The 27,626-nt window shown below is 40.3% G+C and overlaps 1 protein-coding gene across 4 annotated transcripts in view; it reads right to left on the bottom strand.

The window, feature by feature from the left end:
* Positions 1-397: 397 nt before the first annotated feature.
* Positions 398-27,626, bottom strand: part of PDGFD (platelet derived growth factor D) — a 145,721-nt gene continuing 118,492 nt past the window's right edge. For all 4 annotated transcript variants that reach the window (XM_008636290.2, XM_008636291.2, XM_017737646.1 and 1 more), the window contains 2 exons: positions 17,223-17,437; positions 398-5,911 (listed from right to left, as the gene is read on the bottom strand). In XM_008636290.2, coding sequence (XP_008634512.1) covers positions 5,777-5,911; positions 17,223-17,437 — 350 coding nt within the window. In that variant the 3' untranslated portion in view covers positions 398-5,776. The remainder of the gene's footprint in view (positions 5,912-17,222; positions 17,438-27,626) is intronic.

Genomic DNA, 27,626 nt, shown 5'->3' with positions numbered 1-27,626 from the left:
AAAGTGATGACAATGGGAGCACACAGAAAGATTTGACAGAATCGCACTGATATGAAGGGTGGTTCTCCAGACCACCTTCATCTCAAGAAAGGGTAAACTGATTTCAGACTGAGCTGAGAGAGCTCATTTCAGTGTATCCCGTACTTGAGATGATATTCTCCAAACTCAGAACAAAAAGGTTAAGAAGTCTGCTCTTCTTATTTTCCTAAGGAAATGCAATGAATAAAAGTTAAGGGTTTTTTTATTATGTCAAAGAATTTGACTGTTTATGTCAAAATCTTTGAGGGTATCCTGTCCTTTTTATCCTGTTTGCTTTGTATTAGTTCTGAAACTGAAATTCTTTCAACTGAACCAGAAATCTTTGTCAGCTTGAAATTGGAGCATCAAATACACTTACTGTTATTACATAACTATTTCCATTTTTATTAAAGCATGTCTGTGCCACAGCAAGTTTCTATAAGCAATACATAAATGAGGTTTTGAAACTCAGTTTCAAAAATCAGGTTATATAAACTCAGCTTTGAAATATACAACTTTTTGCTGCAAGAATTTCAGACCGTCTTAAGTCAAATCAATTTTAGAAGACAGACTGAACCTAGAATATCTCCCTCCTACTAGTCATGGCAGAACATTTGCTGGTTTGGAAATTCCATCTCTAGGAGAAGTATTTGGAACTAGATGATCTTTAAGGTCCCTTCTAACCCAAGCCATTCTATGATTCTTTGAAAAGGAATGGAAAATTGAATATGCGCTTTGAACACTTAAAGCAGATCTTCATGGCCTGCCAATGAATGACCAAATAAACTATGAATGTGATGTATTTTAGCATATTTGACCAAGACTGTCAATAAACAAAGTAAAAGCTCCTAGAATGAGAGACAAGAATGCTAATTTCTAAATTTTCATTATCTGCTGCACTGGAGTCCCTGGGAGACTAAGTACAAATTTGACATCTGCAGAATTTACATTACAGCAGTGTGTATGTGCAATGTACTCTGGACAAGAGCAAGAGAAATCTTAACTGAATTTGCAGGGAAGTATTTTTACAGTTGTTACAGATCTTAAAATCAACTAGAAGCAGATTCTGTGTTCTTCAAAAAGGAGAAGATGAATGTTTAAAAAACCCACAATTTTTAGAAAAAGGTAATGGTGAGTTTCTGAATGACCTTGGGAACCACATACTTTTGCAATGAAGAGACACAGAGCTGCTTTCAAAGTTTCAGACTTACTAAAGCTTTCACTCACACATTCCTTGTCCTGTGAGCATAAGGACAAACTGGTGTTAGCTAGCCATTAGTTACAGAGGTGTGTAGCAATGCCAGCTGGGAGGAGCTTTATGCCATCCTTGAACATTTAGCAGTTGCTGAGCTGCTGTCTATGTAGTGTATTCAGTGCATTTCCAAAAGGCAAAAAATATCTCCTCTACCCATTAACTATGGCCCTGCTCACTGTACTCAAGAGAAATGATTCCTTTGTTAGAAAATGTCTCTTCCGACTGCCTTTAAAAAAAAAGGAAAAAATATATAGTAATATTTTTCTCTGAGTAACAAGGACCAAACCAAGGGGGATAAATACGCTCATCTGAATGGCTGACTGTTCCAGATCAGTGGCATTACTGTACAGAAAAAGGTGCTCATGCATGAGGAAAGACTACAAAGCTGGGTTCCCAGACTACTGTATGTTATCTGTATTTCTCTTATCAGACAGGGCATCTAGCTCTTGAATAATCAGTTAGGGAAAAACTTCATATTCCTATTCAGTCCAAGGTCCAGTGAAGGCCTAAGGCAGCTTCAGCTTAACACAAGAACCTTAAATTGAAAGTAGTTACCAAAGCTATTAAGGTTATTATTTGCTACAACACAGCAAAATTTGCTTCTGGCAAAGCTGGAGGAAATGCCCAAACTTAGAAGCACAGCTCAAATTTGCCCACCTTGAGAGGCCTTAGGCTCCTTCAGCTGCCCTGCACACATTGGATGCTTAGCTCTGCCCTTGCTCAGGTGAGATGCAGAGTTTCTGCAGCAGCTTCCTTTGGCAGTAAGGAGCAGCTATAGCAAGTGAGGACAGCTCTCCTGGAGCCAAGCCAAGCCTGCAGGGGCTGAGATCAGCACCAAATATGGGGGGATGCCCTAATCCAGCTCTTAGACATGCTGTGCTGCTTCCTACTGCTGCTGCTCCACAAGGCAGCTGTTAGCTCTGCCAGCTCAGGGGTTCAAACTCCATTATCCCAAAACTGCACTTTGGTCCTTCCCTGATGCTCCTGGGAATGACTGCTAAAATTCAAAAGGAGACCTTGTGAATATGGATGGTGTCATGTTGTGGAAATGTCTTTCAGCAAACAACAGCTTTTCTTCATCCAAATTATGAATAATCAGAGTACTTTCTTTCAAAAGCAGTATTTATTTTTTCATCAAGATAAGACACATTACATACTGCATAAAGTAAAAAGTACTGCTAGGAAAGCTGCATTTACTGAGATAACAAAAAAATATACATAAATTGCACTTGAGAAAGTAGGCTTTATCCCAGAAGAATATAGTAAACAAAAAGCTGATGAGTGGTTTGAAATTAGGACTCTTTCTGAATTGCCAATGAAAATGTATTTATTTTGGGGTGTTCCAGTTCCACCAATAAAACTGAACCAGATTCATTTTTTTAAAAGCTTTGCTCTTTAAGTTAAAAGTGTGTAAACAATGTAACAACTATACGTGGACAAAAGAGGGGAAAAAAAATGGAGATACACCTTTGCAATTTCTGCTAATAAACAAAATGGAAAAATTTTGCTGATATTTGGATTCACCAGGGTCATTGAAGCTCGGGGCTTGGGTTTTGTGGAGTTTTTCTTAGTCCACATGTGTGCTATCATCCCCACACTGCCACACGAAGCCCATCCTCCTGCACTGGCTGGGAGCATGGTGTCTGTATGGCAGCGGGAAGCAGTGAATGGTTGCATTCATTAGTAAGTGTCCCAGGAGTAATACTTTAAACTTTGTGACAAGCTTAGCTTATATTTAAGAAGGTAAACCCATCATTAAGCAAGAGGATGTTTTTCACTTTGCATCTGAATTTTTCTGCTGGACCCTGGCATCCACTGCTGCCATTAACTAACTCAGCTAGCTGAATTCTCAGCTGTTCAGACTTTAAAAGGAGTATCCATACTATTTACCTTTGTGTATCACACTTAGATGTCCAAATCAGATTTAGAATTTTTCTATATAGTCAAAAGACAGAAAAGAAATCTCCCAAACAGGGTGCTTTCAACCTTTGGACTAAGGCACACTATGGGAGAGCCTCTCCCAATTGCCTCTAGGGGTAACTCGGGCTCCCAGACAAGGCTGAATGCCCTCGATCAGGAGGCAAAAGCACCCCTCACAACACGTGGCTGTTGGGGTGGGACCGGGCGAGCAGGCAGTGCTGCATGGCACACACCTGGTGCAGCACTGCCTGCTGCACAGTTCCCTCGTCGGGTGGGAATGAAAGGACCATTTAGAGCACAAAGCCTTGTGAAACTTGTGTATCCTGCAACCAACACCAGCTAGGAAGTCAGAGTGCTTAGGCAGGATTCAGTCAGAGATATACAAAGAGTGAGCTGTTTCAAAAACAAGCCATACTGCCAAGGTCTTGCATGCAAATTTCTTCCAAACTTAGCTAAAAATTATGGAAGGGCTGGGTCAATCTTGTTATTAAGCTAGAGACAGAAAAAGAATGAGATGTTCTTTAAACAGTCCTGAACTACAAAATGAAGGTGGTAATCTTTGGTTACAGGGCTGTTCTTTTAATGTGAATTGCTTTGAAAAATGATGAATCACTTCCTGAGTAAGCATTCAGGAGCATTTTTAAATAGACATCTGGGAGCCAGAGAGGAAAAATTAATATAAATAATAAAACCCCCACACTTTCTGAATATCCAAGGTTAAAGTACAGGAAAGAAAGTAACACATTTCTAAGGGTTCTTTCAGCAAAGTTTTGCTAAAATGATAAAAAAGTACTTAAAAAATACTTGAGCTGATGAAGAGAGAAAATAAGAACATTAGGGTGCTTTTGTAACAAACCTGTAGAGTACTAAAACATACTGGTTTGAAGGCCTTGTATTATTTTATTTTACAGAACACGCCATTTTCCACTAATTATAATTATTATTGTCAACCTACTTCACTCTTTCAGAGAGACAGAAAGACAAGAGCCAACATAGACAAGATGATTCAATGCAGCCTATGCCTACTATAAAACATAAAACCTCAGTCATTAAATGTGCCACCCTATTCCCTCTGTTACATTCATGATCAAAACTCCAAATTTCTTTGCCAGACTTAAATTTGCCTGTTCTTTTACATTTTTGGAGCAGCATTTGAAAATCCTTAAAGCTAATTTGGAAAGAATTTTTTTTTCTTTTTCAGCTAGAGCACTTCTGTAATAGTTTAAAAGGCATAGGAAGCTATGCTGTAGCTTTTAAAGTGCTAATTTTATTATGAGGTGGTATATAGTAGTATTCTTCTGGAAGTTAATAAATGATGCACACCTTTCATGACTGACAGACATTGCTTAATGAGTTAATATGCTTCAGCAAAATGCAATTTAAAAAAAGAAATTCACTGTCAACAGTTTAACCATGGCAATACACAGAGCTGGAATGAGACAACTAACCTCAGATAACTAAGATTAATGCATATATGACAAAGTTATAATAATCCATATTTAAAACAAACAAATAAAGAAACCCCAAACCAAATAATGATAATTAAATCTCAAACACAGTTTTGTTTTCCAGTAACACAACTGCAAAACAAATCAATATTTTCAACAAACAAGTGCCCTATTTCATCTCCACCACAGGAAAACACGGCACTCCTCGAACTGCTGCGAGGAGGATCCAAGCAGAGGGCTCTCGCCCCTCTTGTGTAGAGGGGGCTCCTCTTGGGCAACTGTGCGGCCACTCTGGGCAAGGGGCAGGAATCCAGATCAGGTAGATAGTGACCAAAATCAGTTCCAGCCTGCAGGTATTTACCTGGGGGCCTGGCAGGAGCCCCCTCTTGCAGAAGCACCTGGGTGATGGCTCCCATGGAGCCACCACAGCAAAAGTACCAGCCTCTGCACCCCACTACCAGCCAGTATCCTGGCTTCTGCAAAGCATCTACTAATTTCAGCACATGATTTGGTCGAGTGTGAACACTAAGATTTGACTTTACTGATGCGTTATTTCATGTAGTGAAAACTATCTGCATTCTATCTCACTCTGTTGGGCCAGAATGCTGGAAAGTTCCCTCTGAGAGTGGGGCAAACCATTTTGCACTCCTACAGGCTCAAATTCTCCCTTCATTTATACCCACCAGAAAACCCTACCTACCATCAGGAGAGCTGAGAAGGTAGAAATGGCAGCAGAATTTGAGTGTAGGAACTGGTGAGTGAAAAACAAACACAACTCTATTTCACTGCCAGCTACCACAAATACCTACACACCTGGTATTTATATTCAGGTGGGCACTGTGTACCTAAGGGCTGCAATTGAGCTTTTAAAATCTCAACCCTCAGAATCTAGCTACAGATAACCACAATCCTAAAACCTTGGATGCTGATACATAAATGTATGATATACCTGTTTAGTTGCCATGGCACTAATCAGCACAGCAATGATTTTTGCTAATTGCAAAGGCAGGCTAGTAGCGAATTTCAAATGATTAGTGAGTAAAGGTCCTCAGAGCAATCCTGCTTGAAAGTAAATGTCCAGTAAGATGAAATTAGTGTGTCTGGCTTTTTCTTTTCTTTCTTTGTTTTTCCTTTTTTATCGGGGTGGTCTTGAACTGCAGACACAATCACAACGCTCATGGTGATCCAGTTGTATATCTACCAAGGACATGTTGTTCCTGATTCTGCCTCTTCTTCTAGTATGCCCAGCCTCAGGGACGAATTTCAGCACCTGGGAGGATCAACAAAAACACAATGAATTAGAAAACGCTGTTGGAGATCTGAGGAGATATGAGTGTTGGGACCCCAAGGGCAACAACGGCCCTTAATGGCCCTGACCAGCATTAATTTGGACACAGTTTTGTTTTATTTCCAGCTTTTTCTTTGCACCCTTTGACATCCTGCTGTACTGTTTGTCCTGGAGCTTGGACAGACTGTATTATTTCCTACATCAGGTATCTTTATATCTTGCAGTTTCCTAACTATGTCCAAAATTGCTCCTTTGCATGCAAATTATCCAGCATGTTTCCTTTGGCTCATCTTTGCAGTCCCATACATATTTGAAGCATCCTGTCCCTCCTCTTCCTTGTGCATTATTTCTCCTCTAAAGAACAAGGAACACTTTTCTATGCAATTTGAAATTTCTGAAGCACGTATCACTAGAATTGGTCCAAAAATTAAATACTTGTGGAGGCAGAAGGAGATGAAGGAGCTTGCACAAAATATGTGTCAGATCCCTCTGAGCTTCTGTGGAATCTGAGTTTTGTTGGCTTATCTTAAAAATCTCTGGCTCAACCTAAATGATTTCTGAAGAATTTACTGTGAATAATGTCAAACAAACAAGCAAACAAAATTACTTCCTAGGGAAGTATACATTGTACAAGATGCTTTTGAAAACAATGCTATCTAGGCAAGGTGATCTTCAGACCTGGAGGAAGGGGGCTGTAGGTTGTAAAGAATATGAGAAAGAGGCAATAAACACAAGATGCAACAACAACAAAAAAATCCTATTTGGGTATAGTAAAAAAATACTGAGAGTGGTTAGACACTGGAGCAGGTTGTCCAGAAAGGCTGCAGAAACCCTCAACACAGTCAAAATAAACAGGATGAGACCCTGAGCAACCTCATCTAACTTCAACATTTTTCCTGTTTTTATGGGAGATTGTAGACCCTCAGAGACGTCTTCCAACCCATATCATTATATGAATCTGATTCCCTGAAAACGATCTTGTATCTTCCCAAATCTCACAGCACATCGGCCAGAAAGAGATGGTAATTGTCAGACTTGTGTACATGGAGAATCTGAAACTGGTTTGCTCAAGACTATGCCACACATTAGTAGAAACACTACCAGTGCCAGTATACAGTCCTTTCCATTTAGAAATTTACTGACAGGGAGCAGGACACGGAGATAGCAAGGCTGCAGCTGCACAGCTGCAGAAGCAGGTGGGTTGGTTCTGCGCAGTGCGGCCTCAAGTGCTTGAGTCCAGAAACCACACACCAGTAAGACATTAGAGTTAACAGGTCTCACCTCCTGGCAGGCTGATGTGACTCATGCTAGCTTGGCCAAGTGACTGCTAGATCAGCTGGATTTCTCTTGCTTGTTCCAGGATGGAGAGATGTCTGTTAAGTGCACGACCTCCCAAAGCCAGTGGCCAACTGGCAAGTGGGACCTAAACCTCTGAAACAAACACCTCAACCACCAAAGCACCCACATTTCTCCTCTAACAGATCATACTGATTTATAAGTAACAGGTCGCTCTGTTACTCAACAAACCTTTTTTTTTTTAAAGTACTTTCTGATGTTGTAACACCATACAAGAGTTGAGATGGTTTTGGAAAGGACAGGGAATAAGAGACTGTGTGCCAGATCAACAGCGTGTGAGCATTTTCAACAGAATTAGAAAGTCCCAAAACTTAAGTGTGAAGCACTTGCCAAAGGATAACCAGAGATGCTGTACACGGTGGGTGGGGAAGGGCAGGCAGGTTAGCAGCTCTCAGGACGAGCCCATTTGTTCTCTGCCATTAAGGCCTTGACGCTAGAAAAGTAATGGAATGTAACAAAAGTGGTGAGCACTGAATGCAGTCTATTATTTTGTTCTCCCTTTTGTGATGGAATTTATATTTTGCCTATGTAATACTGAGAGTAAGGACTGTGCCTAAGCAAGGTCCTTCATGCTGCTGTACTGTGTTTGGAAAATACAATTACTTTGTCCTGTTAGAAATGCAGAAACATGTAATTATTTTTTTAAAGCAACAAAAATATAGTGTCTCTGAATTGATTTCAAACACTGGCTGCATCCACATATGCAATAAATCCTGATGGACACTAGGAAAATTTGCTGTACCACACTGTAGTCCCAAGCACAAAAGGACTGAACCTAATCATATTGCTGCAATTATTACAGAGATAAAAATAGACCACATCTTCAAAGATTTTTTTTAAAGAAAACTTACTTTTAAAATCAAGCACAGATGCTGACGCTGAACCCATGATAAATTCTTTATTTAAAGAAGTCTTTCAGCAAAATCTGACAAATCCAGATGACTGGCATTTTGCAAGATCATGGGTAGGTAGATCTGATTTTTCCAGCTGAGAGCAAATCAAAGTATGCAAGGGGATGTGGACTGTATTTAAGTTAACAGACCATCTGACAGCTTGGGGACTTTCCCTGTGTTTTTTATAAGGAAGCATGAACACAGTATATAGGCTTTGCTGATAAGAAAATGAACTGTCAGGCAGTTCCCCAGACAAGACAGGAAAACAGTGATTGAACACAGCTGAAATTATCAAATCATAGAATCATTTAGGCGGGAAAAGACCTCTGAGTTCATTGGGTCCAAACATTATCCCAGCACTGCCAAGTCAACCACTGACTTCTGTCCTGTAATGCCACATCCCACATGCTTTTTGAATACGTCCAGGAAAACAGAGACTCCCATTTCCCTGGGCAGCCTATTTCAATGTTTGACCACCCTTGCAGTGAAGAAAATTTCCCTTATATCCAATCTAAACCTCCCCTGGTACAACTTGAGGCTATGTTCTCTTGTTCTGCCACCTGTTATCTGGGAGAAGAGGCCAACCTCCACCTGGCTACACCCTCCTTTCAGGCAGTCAGAGAGAGAGAGAGCAGTAAGGTCCCCCACTGAGCCTCCTTTTCTCCAGGCTAAACACCCCCAGCTCCCTCAGCTGCTCCTCACAGGACTTGTGCTCCAGACCCTTCCCCAGCTCCGCTGCCCTTCTCTGGACACGCTCCAGCCCCTCAATGTCTTTCTGGCAGTGAGGGGCCCAGAACTGAACACAGGACTGGAGGTGTGGCCTCAGCAGTGCCGAGTACAGGGGGACGGTCACTGCCCTGGTCCTGCTGGCCACACCACTGCTGATCCAGGCCAGGATGCCATTGGCCTTCTTGGCCACCTGGGCACAGCTGGATCATGTTCAGCTGCTACAGACCAGCACCCACAGGTCCTTTTCCACCAGGCAGTTTTCCAGCCTGTGGCACTGCCTGGGTTGTTGTGACCCAAGTTTAGGACCCAGAACTTGGCATTGTTGGTTGAACCTCACACAATTTGTCTCAGATCCAACCTGTCCAAATCCCTCTGCAGAGCTACTTTAATAGCTGATCACAGAACTGATATTCAAAGCTCTCTGTCTTACTTCTGCCTAACAGTTTTGTTTTCATCTAAGTACAAGGGAATCTGGAAGTAAGGCCATTTCTGGTGACCGCAGTTGATGGAAGACAACCCTTTATTCTGCAAATAGCTGCTGTTTATTCCATGGACAGGTCCTTAAAGCTGAGGATCTACTGAATTAATGAGAATAGTTCAAATAAATTCTGTTTAGGGCATTTTATCACTCCTTTTTTGATGGGATCAGTAGCTGTAAGAAAATATGCATATGACAGGTCCAGAATGCTCAAAAGGTTTTTTTTTTTTTTTTTGTGGGTGAAAAAGAACAACCTTGTAGTTTTCAAATTAAAGGATCAATGTCTGTCACTTCTCATCAAATTGCAGTGCCTCAGCTATTCAGATCATTGCCTCACAAAGAGCACGTAACTACAGTCATACCCCTCTCATCAAACACCGAGTAAATTATGGTCATAAAACTATTAAAACAATTAAAATAAAATCAAGACAGATTATTTTGCTTCTGAGCTGGATTTGGTGCTTATAGGTAATACAAAAAAAAAGTGCAATAGGGCATTTTCTGTGTGGAGAGCCCCACAGGAGCACACAACATGCTGGATGGCATTTTAATTTCTAGATATGCCTGAGCACCTGAGAAGTTTCAAGGTGAGATGACTGCAGCCACTGCATCACTTTCCTTGGGGACAGTGTTGTAGGAAATATAAAGAAAATGCTTACATGCATTTCCTTGCCAGCAATCTTGCTCATTGATCATGTATTGAATTTGGATGCCAGCTTCTGAAACCCTCTTTAAACCAGAGAGCAAAGCCATTACAAAAGCCAGGATCTGGAAGTTGAAGCCAGAAAAACTTCAAGTGGAATTAGGGCACACTTATTTAAGTAAGGCCCACTCACCACCTGGACAGCCCTCCAAGGAACTGTGGGGTTTCCAGCCTGTTTGAGGACTGCCTTTCCAGGAGGTGTACAGTACCAATTTGGGTTGTGCTCTGGGGGCAGCAGGTGCTCTCCAGTGGCCTGTGGAGCACAGGGGGTCAGGGCTGATGGCCCCTATCACCTCAGCAAAAATTAAGAACACCTCAACATCAGGGGCTGAGGAGAGCAGAGTGGCAATGACTGCCAGGAAGAGGACCCAGCTGGAGATAATCTGTTCACCCTGCTCCATACATGGCATGTCTCCAGTAGAAGCTGCAATAAAGTAGTGACTATAGAGAATGATTCACCTGAAACACCCACCTCTGGTAGTGCTAGCTCTGGGGACTAGGAAAGGAGCCCAAAGCTTGGACTCACAGTGTTAGATGGGTAGAGCCAGATTGAGGTGAAGCATCCCTTCAGCATTTGCTGATGATCCTAGCCAGGTATCACTGACCCTTGGAGTCAGGCAACATTTAGCCATGACAGTACATGATGGCTGATTTCTGTTTTATTAAAAAGCAAAGAGTGATACCAAACCCAGTCAAAACTTAAAAAAGGTCTCCCACAGGCATTTCCGACTTATCATTTACTTATTAGTAACAATAGTGAAATTGTTTTCTGAATTCTTGACCAGTATTTTGAGCACCAATAGAAAAATAAAGTCCCACTCAAAAATCAGCTTTTTTTTTTTTTCTTTTTGATTAGCTTAAGAAAGCTACAGAATATCAATAACATGACTATGGCTTACCCAATTCTAATTAGCTTCACATTCTTGTGACAGAGGATGGTGAGCAACTCTGGATGCTATTTTAGATACTGAAATTTGTACTCTGCAGAACTTATTTTAAAATTCTGCTAAACAGCATTATCTGATCTCCTTCTGCACATCTAAAAATAACACCATTCTAGCATGCAAACCAAATTATATTTGTCTGAGATTCATGAAAGAGGAAGCATCAAAAGTGCAAAAGATTCAACACAGATCCAAGTTCTGATAGACATAAAAAAATCTTACTCCGCAATTTTTGAAAGTTATCTAATCCAAAGGTCACACACAATTTAGCTGTGCTCTGAGTCTAAGAAGCCAAGCATTATGGGAATGTGGTTCATAATTTAGCACAAGGACCTTTACTCTACTAAGAACACAGCCTAAACCAATGACATAGACCCAAAGATGTATTCTTTATTACCAGAGATAATACCCAGGGTATCAGGGACAAGAAAAAAGAGTTGGCTTGATGATCAGCAGCAGCAGGCAAACTAAGGGATCATTGAATATAAATGGGATTATTGTTTCTATTTTTTTTTATTTTTATGCATAAAAAACACCTGGTTTTAATACAACAAACATGGGAAAAGATTAACTGGCTCAAAACTCAAGTACCTCAAGTACTTACTAAAGCTATGATATTTTTGACATATGTGACATCAATAAGACCCTCACTTTTGCTGATCTTGTCAGGAATTAGGTGTGCATTATGACACAGCTATTGTTTTATCACTGACTAGATACAGATGTTCCTCCTTCACAAACTGCTTCTCTGTCCTGACATGTATCACAGGATGTCTCACTTGCTTAACTTCCACATGTCAACCCAAGAACTTTCATTTTCATCTAGTTAAAAATGAACCTTTTTTTTCTCTCTCTGCACTTCTGCGCTCTCTCTCCTCATCCCGTGACCTAGCAGTCATTTCTGACTCATTCTGTTTCCTTGTACTTGCATTCCAAATAAATCCCATTGCTGCTTCTTGTACAATATTCCATGAATTAATTCTTTTGTCAGGCTAATTCTGTGCCTTTATTACCATAACAACCTTTTATCTCCTTTATACATGTACTATCAACTCCAGGACATACAACAGCAGACCATACTCCTTGAACACTGCTTTGATGATTCCAGCTCTTTTTAATCCCTTAGCAAATTCCCTTTGTCGTGTCAGCATCATTTGGATCATTTTTTGACCAGTTATCTTATGTTTCCCTGTGTAAGGACAGGATGAGAATTATTGTCTGTTCTCTCAAGTGCCTCCTTAAGGTTTGCTTCTCATTTCTCTGAAAAATAAAAGAAAAAAAGGAAAAAAGCCCACACAGCATTGAATTGTGTTAGTTAAATTTCTTAACTCCATTGCAGTAACTCTGTCTTCTTGAAGTTCCATGCCACTTTTTTATTTTCTGTTGTGCTCCTGTGTTCTTTTCTCCCATATAATATTCCCTCAGTCTTGTTTTCCCTTTGCAATGTTGGGTTCAGTTGAAGCTGTTTCTATGCCCCAGCAACTTGTGCCAAGATATGGTATTGTGTGCTCTGGGGTACCTACTGCCTCTCTCAAGGCAACCAGAGGTTATGAAATTGCCACCCTAACACTAATCAAAACTTTGTCTCTGAGAATTAACTGAATGTATGTCCTGTGAAGGCATCAGACAAGCTCCAATCAACATCAAACTTGAATGGAGACATAATGCTTCAAAAAGGGGTGGGATGGGGGGTGGGGAAGAAGCACCTTATAGACAGTGAAAAACACATCAGTCTTTAGAGGAGAGACAAATAAGTAGGTAAAAGATGCAATCAGCTTGATAGCTGATTTTTTTTCTTTTTTTCTTATATGCCCTTTAGCTGTGCAGCTCAGCACTGCGTTTGCGGAGGTTTACACATTCTGACAAATTCTGGTTGCTACCTTAAGAGCACTTATTCCCCACGGAAACTCATTTCACATCTCATCAGTTACAGCAATGAGATGGGAAAACCGATTTCTTGTTTCTCTGAGGTATGTGCATGCTGGCTGGATAGCACAGCCACAGCCACAGCTGAACTGAGTCCTGGTCTGAGTTCCCCACACCTTCTCTGTGCTGAGTAATCTCCAGGTTTAGAGCCTGTGCCTCTTTAATGAACAGTTCCAGGCATTTTAAAGGAAATTAACTGCAGTGGGAAACACACTTTTATTTCAGGTCCCCTTTAAAAAGTCAGACAGCAGTAGGGCTGAGCATTTGTATCACCTACGGCAGACTATGCCTTAGAGACGTTCTCAGACACTGCCAGGACTTGGCCTGTTTGGTTTGAAGGGATTGTGACACTATGTGGTAAGTCATGAGTATTTGTCCAGAGTATTTGCTCTGCTCTAAAGCAAACCCAGAAGCCACAGAAAACCACAGAGCATTGCAAGACTCCTGCAAGAAAAAAAAAACCCACCAATAAAACTGTTTACCCAAATTATGACCCCATTCATTTCTGAAAACTGCTGAGTATTTTGGTAAAGTCATGGCAAACTTCCAGGCCATAAAGAAGACCAGAGAGCTCATGACTAACATCTCCCAGGGCAATAAAGAAAAAGCTACCCCTTTCTGTGGCATTCTCATGTTCGCATTTTCCCTGCTGTTGCATCACTTCTTATAGTTGGACATGACAGAAAAGAGCTGTACATTCCATTCAGGGAACTGGAGCAGCAGTCTCAGCTTGGGAAAATTAAAGGCTATTAGTCCTGAGAGGCTAGGCTAGGAGGGAGCGCTCAGTGATTACAGTGAGAGGCTTTGAACAGGAACTAAGAGGGAACTAAAAAGCATTAAGAGCACACGGAGAAGATAACCTTGAAATCTCTCTGGACTAGAAGCCTCTCTTTCAAGAAACACCCTGGACTTTAAGGTCCCCACAGCTACCAACATGCAGCTACTCCAGCACTTGCTACCAAGCCAAAAAGGAGCCTATTGCTTTTGTAAAATTTGCCTGCCTGTCTTTCTCACTCAGAAATACTCAGTAGCTCAGAAATGCCAGGGAACTTTTAAGTGATCTCCAGAGACATTTTTACTTTTGAGGACACGCATATCCACGTGCAAGACACAAAGCTCTTGCAGGTTCAGGAGCTCAGTAGATGAAGCTCCAGGATGGAGGTTAGGCAAAATCAGTCTGGCAAGAGAAAGGGTCTGGGGTCTGCAGGACTCAGTTTCAGTTATTCAAACACCTTCTTTGTGCCACTACTTAATATTTCCTTCTGGTGTCTTCTGTAAATCAAGTTAACTGGGACTTGTGGTTGAATCTGGCCTCTGTCTTCCTGCAGGAGAAGGCAGAGCTTTTTAACCAAATTAATGGTGCTGGGGATTTCATAAAGTGTGAAGCTCCATCCTTCGTTATGCAACTAAAGGCTCTTTGGCTAAGGTTAGTGGGTTTCAAATTGGCTTTTAAGAGAGCAAACTGGCTCCATGGTTCTAAAACTGGCATGTGGAGAGCCTCTGCTCAGTGCCTTTTCTACCTGGTATTTAAGTAAAATTAAAGTGTCAAAGGAGAACAAGAATGAAACTGATTAACTGTGCGTGGCTAATAATAATAATAAAGTGGAAAACATTTTGGACTAAAATTAATGGATACATCTTTAGTATGTCATACATGAATTTATCTGCATGACTTCCACTCATGTTAATGGGAGATACTTGGCTAAATACCTACTCAGTGAGCTGTTTATTCATCCCTAAGGGATGAAATTTAAATTTAAACTTACAAAGGCCATTTAATGTTAAAGCTGAAACACTGTCTTGAATTCAGATGGTTCTCAGAGAAGAAATGAGTAGGAAAATAATTTAGCAGTGATGTATAAGTGTGAATGTTGAATTTCCTGAATTTAGTGATTAATTTGGGGCAATTTTAAGTCATGACATCCTGGTGCTGAGCAATACCTGGCTAGTTTGATATTCTGGTGTACCAGCACTACCTGTTTCCAAACACTTGAAAAAAGTAAGTGCTTGATAACATACTCATAATCAGCACTTTTCTTTCTAGCTGCTGTCAACAGTTGACTTAAATTCTGACACAGGTGTAAGTCAGGATTCCTTAGTTTATTCTTTACTTGAGTTCTTTCAGGAATCTTCTGAATTATGCACACGTCATATTTAAGTGTTGAAATTCCACACAGATTTACTGTGGAAAAAAACAATTCCTTTTTATAATTTTAAATTAGTTCCCTTTCAGTCTCCCTCTTGTTATTTTCTTAAGGAAAATATCATTTAGGAAGATCCAATTTTCCTTTAGCTACTATTCATTATTTTCTACCTTTCACTGTGTCCTCTCTTACTACCATTTTTTTTTCTAAATGAAATTATCCAAAACTTTTGAGCCACCTTCCTTACAAATATTTTTGATCTATATCTTCCCCTACATCTCTCATGATGTATATTTGCTGCTTCTATTTATTTTTTCCAGTCCTGCCTTTGTCCTTTTAAGTACCAATGGTCAAAACCCAGGATAAGTCCCCCACGAATTTATCCTGACTATATTTGCTGTGTTATTACCCCTTCATCTCCATTCCTGCAGAAGACTGTCACTTATCTTTTTCTTATCACTGCGCTGAACAACTGTTTTCCTGAAGCTCTTCACAGTGATTCACTACTTAACCTTTGGCCCAATTTCCACCCCTCATTTCTCCCTCCTCCCCTCACACATCCAGTGTTATATGAATAAATAGTTGAGACCACTCATCCTAATGATTGCTGCTCTTCTAACCTGCATTTATAAGCAGTTACAAAGGCCTTCTGAAATTCCTCACAGCCTTTTCTGCTGTTCAAGTATGTTATGTCCTGTGCCACCTGACATTTTTGCCACTTCCCTGTGCACCTCCCTCCAGATTGAACACATGAAATAACAATCTGTGTACTGGGGGCACCCTCAGATAGCCCTTTCCCATTTAGAAAATTGCTCATCTCTTCCACCTCGTTGCTCTTTATCTCTTAACCAGCTTCTAATCCATGTCTGATCTTGTCTGGCTGACTGTTTGCTCTCTGCAGGAGGTGCCAGTCCTTTTAGCATTCTTGTACAATGTTGTGGTGCTGTATAAATATTTATTCATATATAAGGCATTCTGAGTTAATTTTATCAGCTCATAGTCATCTAGGTGCTTTATACCTATTAATATTTTTTCCAATTCACTTTTCTACCACTGAGATAAGGCTTTCTGCTCTGTAATTAGGGTCATTACTAGGGTCATCCCCTGCATCTTCTTTAAAATTAGAGAAAATATTATTCTCTAGTCCTAGCACGTGGAGTATGCTGTATTCTGCAGTTACATGTGAGAAAATATCTCTTACCTTTGAAAAGAGTAACCACACTGCTCACAGTGTGGGCAAGTTCTGACCTTCACCAACCCTCTGCTATTGCAGCCCCAGGGTCTCCCAAGACAATGCCTTAATGTTATGAGCCCACATCACATCCAGGTTTAAAGTCCATAAAGTTCATTTTCCCTTGGGACTTAAGCCAAGTGGTAAATCAGGCTCTTATGAGAGATATGTGTCAGACATAAGGTGGCATGGCATGCAGCTACCCTACCTTCTGACAACTGAAAGGCAACTACCAAGTAACTTCCCTAGATATGCTCACTTTAGGGGACACTGCTCATGTCTTGATCTGAAAAGACTGCATTAGAGGCAAGAACAAAAAATGCTCTTTCCTTGTGCTTTTCCTCCCTAAATGTGTTCTGAATGGATTAAAATAATGGGCATTGTTCCTATGCAAAAATTTTGCCTTCCTAAAAAATTGCTGAGTGGGGAAAAAGCTAAAGCTGAATGATTCAGCTGCCTCCTGTAAGTAATAAATCTGGAAGGGAAGAGAGTTTACAAGAGACTTAATTGTAATTTCCAAGTGTGAGCATAAGTTTAAAGCAAGAGGAAGTGAAGTCAAATAGCTCAAGGAACACATGTTCCAAAAAGTGTATTTCCAGTGGTATATACATTTACTCTGTATTTGTCCTTCACTGGGAAAAATCAGTCCAACATAAGGCTCATTCTTGCGACAAAGGTCACTAGGATGCTGTGGTGGCATCCACTCAGAGGTGGCAAAAGTTCTGTCCAATTTCTCCTAAATTAACTTACCCACAAATACCTGCCTACACCCCTTTCTCACACACATATAGCCAATTAACAAGCAGCACACGCAGGTCCGAGAAAAGACTTCAGAATCCGTGGAAGCAATACATACCCAAAAGGAGTAACAAAGAACAAATGAAAATACCTCATGATATTTTTTCACTGTTTTCCCTGACACGCAGGTGCAGGATTTCCAATTCGGAGTCCCACAGCCGCAGTTTCCGCCACAGCGCTGGACAAGGAGGCAGCGGGGGAAAAAAACTACATTTGTCAGCTTCAGCTCCTCCCTTAAATTGACAGAGTAGTTCCTTGGAGTGCAGCTGTAACGCTTCACATCATCATTCAACCTGTCCAGGTCAACTGCAATGCAAAAGAAGTTTCATTAGTGAGGTTTGAGTGGGACATTCCTCTGGTTTATACTGCTCCCCAGGCAGTCAATAACACAGAGTGATAGGGTGCTGATTGAAAAATATGTGAACTATAGCGGTGATTTCTGAACAAATAAACATAAACCTACCAATTTTAAATCATTACAGGTGGCCATCCAGGCTGTCATCCTTCTCCCACTGACTGCCATAGCAGAGATCACACTTACTATAAAGGTGAAGGGAAGGTTTGCAGTAAAATATTGGCCTGAAAGCTGAAGACTGGTCATTTTATTTGCTTTGTCACTCACCTGTTGGATCCTTGGGCAAGAGATTCCACCACTGCTACCCTCTTCCTTCCTTGGTTTATACCTGGCTTACTTAGATGCTAAGATCTATTTTGTTATTTTTAGCAAAAACAAGGCCCTTCCTGTGGTCAGCAGAGAAACATTTTTGGGGAGTGATTCATCCCTTCCTTGCAAAATCACTTAGGACAGGCTGCATGACTTTCTTCCTCAAGTTGCCTGTCTGTATTGTTTATAAATAGAATTTAGATAACTCACTTTTAGATGGAGAAACCAATCTAAGCAATATTAATTTAATCTGGTAAAAGTTACTACAATAGGCATACAAATAAATACAATTAAAATTAATAGGTTTATTGAATGCCAGTAATTGGTTGATGTTTAAATGCCTAGTATCTGAGATGTGTCATGTAAACAACTAATAAAGCCAGCCATAAAAATAACATATAGACTATCAAATGTGAGTTTAAGCACCGTTTCTAGCTTTAGCTTGTAATGCTAAAACAAAACAAAACCCCACTTTTATTTCCACAATTGTAACACAGACAAAAGTAACAAATTTAATGAGTTCTATTTCTACAGAAGTTTTTTTGATTTCTTTCTCCTTCCTTTTCTGTTTTTTTTCTTTCCTTAGGATTCTGTCTACCAACCAGGTGTTCAAAAGTTCAGTAATTCATTCAGGAGTGGGGGACGTGAACTTGTGTTGAGTTCGACTCCAAACAGTATTTGCTAACAGAAGTATCAATAGGAAAATAGGGATGGCTCAAGTGAGCACTGAGGTAACAGTCTAGTGTTTGTGAACATATCAGGTTTTAAGGGCTTGTTTAAGAGATCAACATAACCTCTGGTTCTGAGAACACTTACGCTTGTGCTTTAATACAAATATGTGAAAACTTACAACAAAGACACTTCATGCTTTCTGTGACTCAGATCTTGTCAACATGACAAAGTTAATTGTGGAAAAAGCTGTGATTTTTGAGTATCATGCACCCTTTACATTCTGACCTGGAGATATTCACAGGGCTGATATGCAAGTGGCAAGGGTGCATAAATTTTAGAAGTGCTATTATAGAAAATCGTAGCAGATCCACTTTCCTGGCAAGGTGTTATCTCAGTCAATGGGAATTTAGCAGATAAATTGCTATTTTATAGCAATTATGATACATTCCCCCATGAAATCTCAGTGGTTCTCTCCAGAGAGCTAGCACCTCTCCAAAAGAGGTATAGATCGTCCTCCTGCTATAAGCACAAAATCAATGGGGCTGGTGGTATACTCATGCACTGAGAGAAAAATACACTGCGAATGTCCTTAGCCAGGACTGACAAAGTCCAGGGTATATTGATTTCTTTGTTTTAACTGATGGTACTTTCTTCTCCACTGTCATTCTTCAAAGCCAGCTCTTCTCACTGCAGGCTTTCAGGCTAATTCCTTCCACAGGGAAGTGTTTCCTGTGTTCCCACTCCTCTAAACCTTTTCATCAGGACCTTTGGCGTCAGCTTTTCTAACTGGTAAAGCAAAGCACTATCTGGCTTGTATTCGTTTCAGCTGACTGATGTGAAGAAAAAATCTACTAAAGGAAGAAGAGGGCTGAAAATTTCCTGCCTTCATCATTAATGAGATTTCTTGAGGAGAAAGCCTGGATCATCCACACTCTGACACTGCAGCAATCCAGGGGAATGAATACTGATATGAGCAGGCTGCTTTCAGGACAAACTGGCTATGGACTATGATGGCTTTTACTGATTAGAATAAAATACTCAAAGGCTTAATTCAGACTTAATTCAGCTGAGGTAACACAGGAAACAAGGCTTCCAGTAAAAAAATGGTCAGTAAAGAGGGCCCAGACACAGCTCACATGAACTGACATCTGTGTCCAGAAGACAGTTGGGGGACTGAACGAAATTTGCTCTATCACAGATGACACTTCCCCTCAGGCTCAACACTCCTTCTTCCTGCATGGAGCTGATACCTATTGGCACTGCTGTGTTATCACCACAGAAATGAGTCTTTGCAAGGGGACTTGAAGAGAGGGAAAGCACTAGCAAGGAAAGGACCTGGGTGGGGGAGCTTTCCTGCAGAGAGGAGACTATATCCATCACAATGTTACTCATTCTGGCCTCAGTACTTAACTACTCAATTCAAACAGCAAGGGTTGACCTTGCAAAAGGCTTTCACTGGGGGGAAGGCTTCGCTCACTGCCTTCAAATGCACAGTTTTGATGACCTTCCAAAGTCACTTTGCAGGGTCTCTTAGGCTGTAGCTGAGTCAGGGCTGTTGAGAGCTGCTGATTTGCTTGAAGCATAGGAGGGGATAACAAGATAATTAGCATAATTTTCTTTCTCTATGCAGTATGAAGAAATAAACCATTTATAATGAGGGCTCAAAACTTTCTCTGAATACATTCTTCAGGAATTCTGAAATCAACCAGTAGCAGAATACATTTTATTTAGTGTATTTTTTTATATGCCGAACTATATTTGAAACACCTATAGAAGATTTTCCAATGGAAAATTGCATGAATTCTTGGTATCATACTCAAGGAATTCTGAGCTTGACTTACTATCAGTTTTTAGAACTGCCAAATCCCAGAGTTATCAGTTAAGATGTGAATTCTCTCCATTTTGTGTATGTCAGGGTATCAAAGTATCGGAGTCCAGGCTGAAATGGACTAGTACAATAGCAAAAAGGTCTTATTTTAGTGATGCTGAAAAATTAAAATAAGTAACTTCAAGCAGAGAAGAAAAGCCTAAATAAATATATTTAAGAGATACACAAGTCATCCTCCATTAAAATTCATTTGGAGGAAAACACCTACACTCTTTTACTCTGCTCTGCAGAACTGCAGTTCTTGGTGGGATAAGGTGAGCACCCAGTGTATGCTGCGAACAACGTACTCTGTACTCTGCTAGCACCACACTGACACACAAGAACAGCTCCCATTGCCTAATTAAATCCTAAGCTCTAGATCATGGTTTACTGCCTCCTAACAAAAGAACACATTTTATTCTGAACAATCTTCTCTGCTGAAAGCTTCAATATGCATTTTTCCCTGTCTTTGGATTGTTTTACTGTCTGGAGCTAGTCCATTTCCTCATCCATATAACAATGAGATTTTACAGTACAGTCAGTTTCATGCATCACTTCACTGCTGTGACTTAAATGTAACCGAGCCTTGGTGTGATTGGTGTGAAATCCAGCTGCTTTACTTATCAAGGACTGAAACCACTGGAGTCCTTAATTTAAAACTAGAACTAAAAGGTTCTTTAGACTGGATGCAAATAATTCCCAAGTATTATTACAGAATGTCTGCATCAGAGACTCAGCTTAAAGGTAAAGCAGACATAAAAGAGATGCAATGGAGCACTAAGCTGGATACTTGGGGTCCAATGTTTACCCCTTCCTTCCCTGAAATCCTCTGCTTAAAACCATCCTCATTTCACATAGCTCAATGGCAAGTGTTTACCTTGAAGCATTGATCAAAATATTCTGCGATTCTGTGATCTTAATCAGAGGTAGGCACTGAAATCAAGAGACTGCAGCTAATGCCATGTTTTATTCAGAAAAAGGGAGGCCTTAAAGATTGAGGAGAAAATCTTTGCTGCTGGTAACTGATTAATTTTAAAAAGACAGGTGGTCTGTTAGGGTTGCTTTTAACACTTTATGTGTTCCAAACTTACACATGGTCCTAACACTATCTGAACATTTTACACTTTTTCATGCATCAGTCACAGAGCGGAGCTAAGGTGTAAGAGATGGCAGCCACCTTGCCATGGTATTCCTACACCACATGTCAAGGCCATCTACAAGCAAGGCAAGGAGGATCTGGGCAGCTGCAGACTGGTCAGCCTAACCTTAGCCCATGATAAAATTAAGGGGTAAATCCAACTTGGAAGCAATGCCCAGGCACATAATTGACAAGGGGATGACTGGGAACATCCAGAACAGATTTAACAAAACCAACCTCAGAGTTTGCTATGATGAGACAACTGTCTTGCTGGATGAGATGAAAGCAGCAGAGGCATTTGCTGACTTTTGACAGTGATCCATAGTATCCTTGCAGCCAAACTGCTGAGATATAATAGAATAGGTGGACTACAAATTCAATAGACAACTGGAATATCGGAGAGACTTGAGGAAAATGGTCAGCACTTCCAAGTACAACTGGAAGCTGGCTATTATTTGTGTTCCCCACAGAGTAACGCTGGGGTGAATACTGCTAAAGATCTTCAGGTAGACTAGAGGTACTGCAGAAGCCATCAAAGACATTCAGAGCAGTGCTATAGCTGACTGAAGCTATGGTGTGGCTGAACTTGAGTTGGAAAATTCACAAAAAAGCTGGAGAGGGACTTTTTTACAAGGGCAAGTAGTGATAGGACAAGGGGATATTGCTTCATACTGAAAAAAGGTAAGTTTAGATTAAATATTAGGGGGAAATTCTTTACTGTGAGTGTGGTGAGACACTGGAATAGGTTGTCCAGAGAGGTTGTGGATACCCCATCCCTGGAAGTGTTCTAGGTTGGATGAACAACCTAGAACAACCTGGTCTGGTGCAAGGTGTCTCTGTGGCAGGGCATTGGAACGAGATGATCTCTAAGGTCCCTTCCAATTCAGACAATTCTATGATTCTGTGATCTCAACAACATAACAACGAATATTGGGATTACCAACATAATGATATCCTCACAATTATATGATAATAACACATGAAACATTATTTTCCTGTTGCATCTTCTACTGGTTAAATCATCTAAATGTGCTGACACTGATGAAAAAATTCTTCTCCATACCAAATTTTGACCAAACCCAGTGGCTTTTAGACTTCAACACATATGGCTGATGGTTTTGACTGTTCTACTGCACAGGGTAATGATATCACAATAAGCAATTTGTTGAATATACCTGGAAAATTGGAGAGCTATCTAAATCCTTCTCATGAGAGCTAAGAAGATCTCGCAATTTGCATTTACTGCAGAATCAGAGCACCAAGACGAACCTCCTCAATACAGCAACTATTATTTTAGAGGAACGAAAGATCAGAATTTCAGTGGGATTATAGTTGTTTTCATGGAACAAAGTGGAAAATATATAGGTCTATTATGGACTGGCAAACCGATTATCAGCTGTGGTACAGGTCAGGTAGCAAAAGCAGGCAAAACTATTGGACACAGCTTCACTGAAAGTAATGGAAAAAGAGCAGGTTATTCCAGTGATAAATAACACGCTACGTGCATTTTAAAAAAGGGTTTAATAAGAAAATCTTTCACTGCAGTGACCAACAATTACATTGCGTAACACACGAGGGAAAATCTCATTTGTCACAGAGGGGGAAGGTATGAATGTAGATTGGAATTAGATTGTAAAGTGAATGAATGTGTGCGCAGATTGCATGCAACAGACAACTGAGTTCCTAACTGAAGAATGGTGGGAGAAATATTCTGGGTTTTAAGCACAGGGAATACTTTAAATTATCAGCTGTTTAAGAAGGTATTCCATGTACTTGGAATATTCAAATTTGCCATGAATGAGTGAGCATTCAGCATTTGTGATGCCTGCACGCCCTGTCTGGTGCACTGAAACTTGCTGGCAGCCATCCCAGAATCTTTCAAGGAAGACTGCTTGGACGTTCACAGTAATTTATTGACCACTGCTTGCAAGCCTCTGAGAAATTACATTAAAATTTTAACTTCTTGCTAGACCATTGTATGTAATGACAATTAGAGACTATTGTTAAGGACATGGTGAAACTTGCCTGATCTTGGGAACCCATTTGGCAATGAACAGCAGAAACATTCCATGAAGACCACTGGTCTGAGCTCACTACTCTCCTTCCAGAGAGCACTGTGGTTATGCCAGCAAGAGTTTATTTATTTAACTTGTAAAGCTGTCACTGCAGACAGATGCTATTGCAAGAATGTCCCACCTGATTAATTTCCTCTGATAGCCAAAGGCTTCTTGCATACTATTTCCAAAAAAGAAAATGAGCTCAGAGGCAGGGGTAGTCTTGTTAATTACCAGAATGTATCTATCTACATGTGTTCCTGCCTCCTAGCTTTATTTATGGGAAAACAAAACAGAACACCCCATTCCTTTCTAAAGACAATCCCTTTCTTTGGGTACCAGCCCCATCACATTTGGATTTACTTCTGTGATGAGAAACAGTGAACTTGTTCTTTTTCCTTTCTTTCTTCATTTGTACACAAACCATTTCACAGGCAGAGGTCTTTTTTTAATTAAAACCCCTTATTCAATGGGAGGTAAAAAATCAGAGACAACAGCAAAACATAAATGCAAACAAGCATGTGGGAAAAGTTAAACCATGTTTAATTGATGGTTGGAACTGTTTACAACAGTATCTCTTAGAATCTCTTCTAACATTATTAACCAGATAAATTCATGTATTCAGAAATTTAACTAGGATGAAGATGCTTTCTTGAAACATGTCTGAACTCTCCTTATGACTCTCTAAAAGAACAGAAACCTATTTGTGGAGAAGTTCAACATAATTGGGAGCATGGATGTTTACTTCTTTACCTGTGTTCTTTCCATGAACAGTATTAAATAACCCAATAGTCAGTGACATCTTTTTGGAGATGCTTAATATTTGTAATAACCAAATTACTGTGACACTGAGGTCAGCAATATATTACATCAATGCAAAAGGAATTATTTTAAAGTATATACTTTGGTATGACCTGCTTTTTTTCTAAGAGCCTAGGATGAACATAAGGCTGAATATTCATACTTTCAGAGTTTCCAAAATGCAGCAATTGGTAGCAAACCTTTATAAGTATATTTACAACTGCTGAGGTTATTTGAAACGTCTATCATATTTTCATGTAGGTGTACACCATAGTTTATAGCTTATACATGGGCCCTCATTTAAGGATTGTGAAAATCTGAATGTGCGTCTTCCCCTTCCTTTCCTGTCCTGTTCTGCCAGTCCAGGTTGCACTGTGATTTTACAGTCAGCTTTCACTGGAGTGGTTAACAGCAAACCTTGCGGAACATATATAGAATTAAATTTCAAACTTCATGTGGTTATTAGTGCGACACATCTCATGCCAAAATCTCACTTCAATAGTGAGAAATGCAATAGAAATTTCAATAGAAATGCAATTTTGATTTCAATAGAAAGAAATGCACTTAATAGAATTGCATCAGTATTGTAGAGATGTGAGATCAGATTCTGTAGACTGAATGGAGTTATCGTAACTATAGATTTAATCCACATACTCTTCAACTTTCAGGTACTTTTAAGAGATATGCAGGAAGGGATTGATCTGTCTATGTATTTATTAATGTGTACAAATACATAAAATCATAGAATCCTTAGGGCTGGAAAAGACCTCCAACATCAAAAATACAACCACAAAACCAGCACTACCAAATCACCTCTAAACCATATCCCCATATGTCACATCCGCACACCTTTTGAAAATTTCCTGGGACGGTGACCACCACTTTTTCTGGGCAGTCTATTCCAATGCCTAACCACTCTTTCTGTGAAATTCTTTTCCCTAATATACAATCTAAGCCTCCCCTGGTACAACGTGAGGCTGTTTCCTCTTGTCCTGTCACTTGTAGCCTGGGAAAAGGCTACAAGACTGACTTCCACCGTGCTACACCCTCCTTTCAGGTGGCTGTAGAGAGCAATAAAGTCCCCCCTAAGCCTCCTTTTCTCCAGGCTAAACACCCCCAGCTCCCTCAGCTGCTCCTCACAGGACTTGTGCTCCAGACCCTTCCCCAGCTCCGCTGCCCTTCTCTGGACACGCTCCAGCCCCTCAATGTCTTTCTGGCAGTGAGGGGCCCAGAACTGAACACAGGACTGGAGGTGTGGCCTCAGCAGTGCCGAGTACAGGGGGACGGTCACTGCCCTGGTCCTGCTGGCCACACCACTGCTGATCCAGGCCAGGATGCCATTGGCCTTCTTGGCCACCTGGGCACAGCTGGATCATGTTCAGCTGCTACAGACCAGCACCCACAGGTCTTTCCCACCCACTCTTCCCCCAGCCTGTGGCACTGCCTGGGTTGCTGTGACCCCAAGTTTAGGACCCTGCACTAGGCCTTGTTGAGCCTCATATAGTTTCCTTCAGTCCATCAATGCAGCACTGATGTGAGGAAGCAAAGATGGAGCCAGAATCTACTTTGATAAAAGGTTCTGGACACAAATTTTAATATAGGAAAACCTATTCAAATGTTGAAAATTACTTTTTTTGTTTTCTTTTGTTCAGAAAGTGGTTTCAGAGAGATTGAGCAGCCTTCATTCTTGGAGATATTAAAAACCTGACTTGACATGATCAACCTTCTATTGATGATCCTGCCTTGGGCAGGAGCATATAAGTTCTTGAGGTGTCCTCCCACTTCATCTATTCCCTGATTCTGTGAGTTTCAGCTACGATAAAATACTGTCTTCTTATTTGCCTGACCTTGATATTTGTAGATTATTAATTGGAAAATTAAGAAAACATACTATTTAAATATAATTTATCACCTATCCCTGTTATCAGAACTAGTATTCAGCAGTACTGCCTCTTTAGCTCAATTTTGAGCCAGAGTTTGGTAAGGGCAGAAGGTTGTATAGGAGCGAAATTATTAGTGATTAATTTATACCATTTATATGGCATGATCTGAAAATGCTGTGAAAGATAGGCAGAGATTACATAAAATTGTTCTTACCTGCCTCAGGGCTGTTCTAACTTAGGATAAAAAAATAAAACCCAAGCTGGAAGCAGAAACAGATAGGTATCTGAAATAAATTATGATATAATCTATTGCTCTCTTTGCTGCAAGGTTATCCCAGTGCCTATAAACATTCCTCAGAGATCCACACTGTCTGTGTTTAAAAGCCACTAAGCATTTCTAATTTAAGGATTTGTTAAAGCTATTCCCTACTCCTCACATCATCCAAGAACAAGCCTTTAATCTTGTCAGAAGTTTATGACTAAATAAAAATTCTTAACTGAAATTTTAAAAAGATTTCATTGTGGTGAGGTACTTTAGCCTAGAGAGCTGGTAACAGTCAGGGAATTTGGCCTTTAGTTTGAAGACAAAAGGAAAACTGTTATCAAACTTTTCTTCTTTTTCCTGTATCCAACCACCACCACCAAAAATCCTATTAAAATAAATCAAGTAATAAAATTGTAACTGGAAAAACGTTTAGCTTCTTGCATAGCAAGAAGCTGAATTACATTTATAATAAACGGAGAAAATTTGATGCATCTGAATTTTCTGAGCACTACCAGATCAGACTGATACCTGTAGCCTGCCTAATTAGCATCAATAAAGCATCAAATGCTATTTTATATTCATGTGTTTATTTAAATAATATGGGATACTAGGCAAAATATGATCTGAGAATGAAATGAAATCTGGAGAGCAGAACCAGTACAGGATCCCGGTTTGTAATCAGCTTCTATTTTAAACATACGTAGTGGTTTTGGTCCAAAATACTCATTACTTCCTTACTTTCTTCTGTGAGATAAGAATTAGGAGAAAACAAAGCAGGCATAAAACTTAAAAGAACATAAAGAAGTTTATTAACAGATCTAAAAGAAAGGGGGAAAAAAAAATCATACCACACCTTCAGAACACTTCTTCTCCCCCTACCTTTCTCCCTTCTCCCACTGACAATGTAAAAAGACAACCCTTGAGATGTTCAGTCTGTTTACCACTTCCATAATAACCTTGTTCAGTTCACTTAGGCACAGGAGTCTCTCTTGCTCATGCTATGGAGACATCTCCACAAGAAGTTCTTTCATGGCTCAGTATCACAGCGAGCCAGCTGCCTGGGTTGGTTCTCTGCTTGCATGTGAGAGTCCCTTCCTCCGACTTACAGCTTTCCCCACAACTGCTTTTGAGGGTCCAATCTTGACCTACTG

This window comes from Corvus brachyrhynchos, unplaced genomic scaffold, assembly GCF_000691975.1.
Source record: "Corvus brachyrhynchos isolate BGI_N302 unplaced genomic scaffold, ASM69197v1 scaffold86, whole genome shotgun sequence".
Classification (NCBI taxonomy): Eukaryota; Metazoa; Chordata; class Aves; order Passeriformes; family Corvidae; genus Corvus; species Corvus brachyrhynchos.
This window is presented reverse-complemented; position numbering and strand designations above follow the sequence as displayed.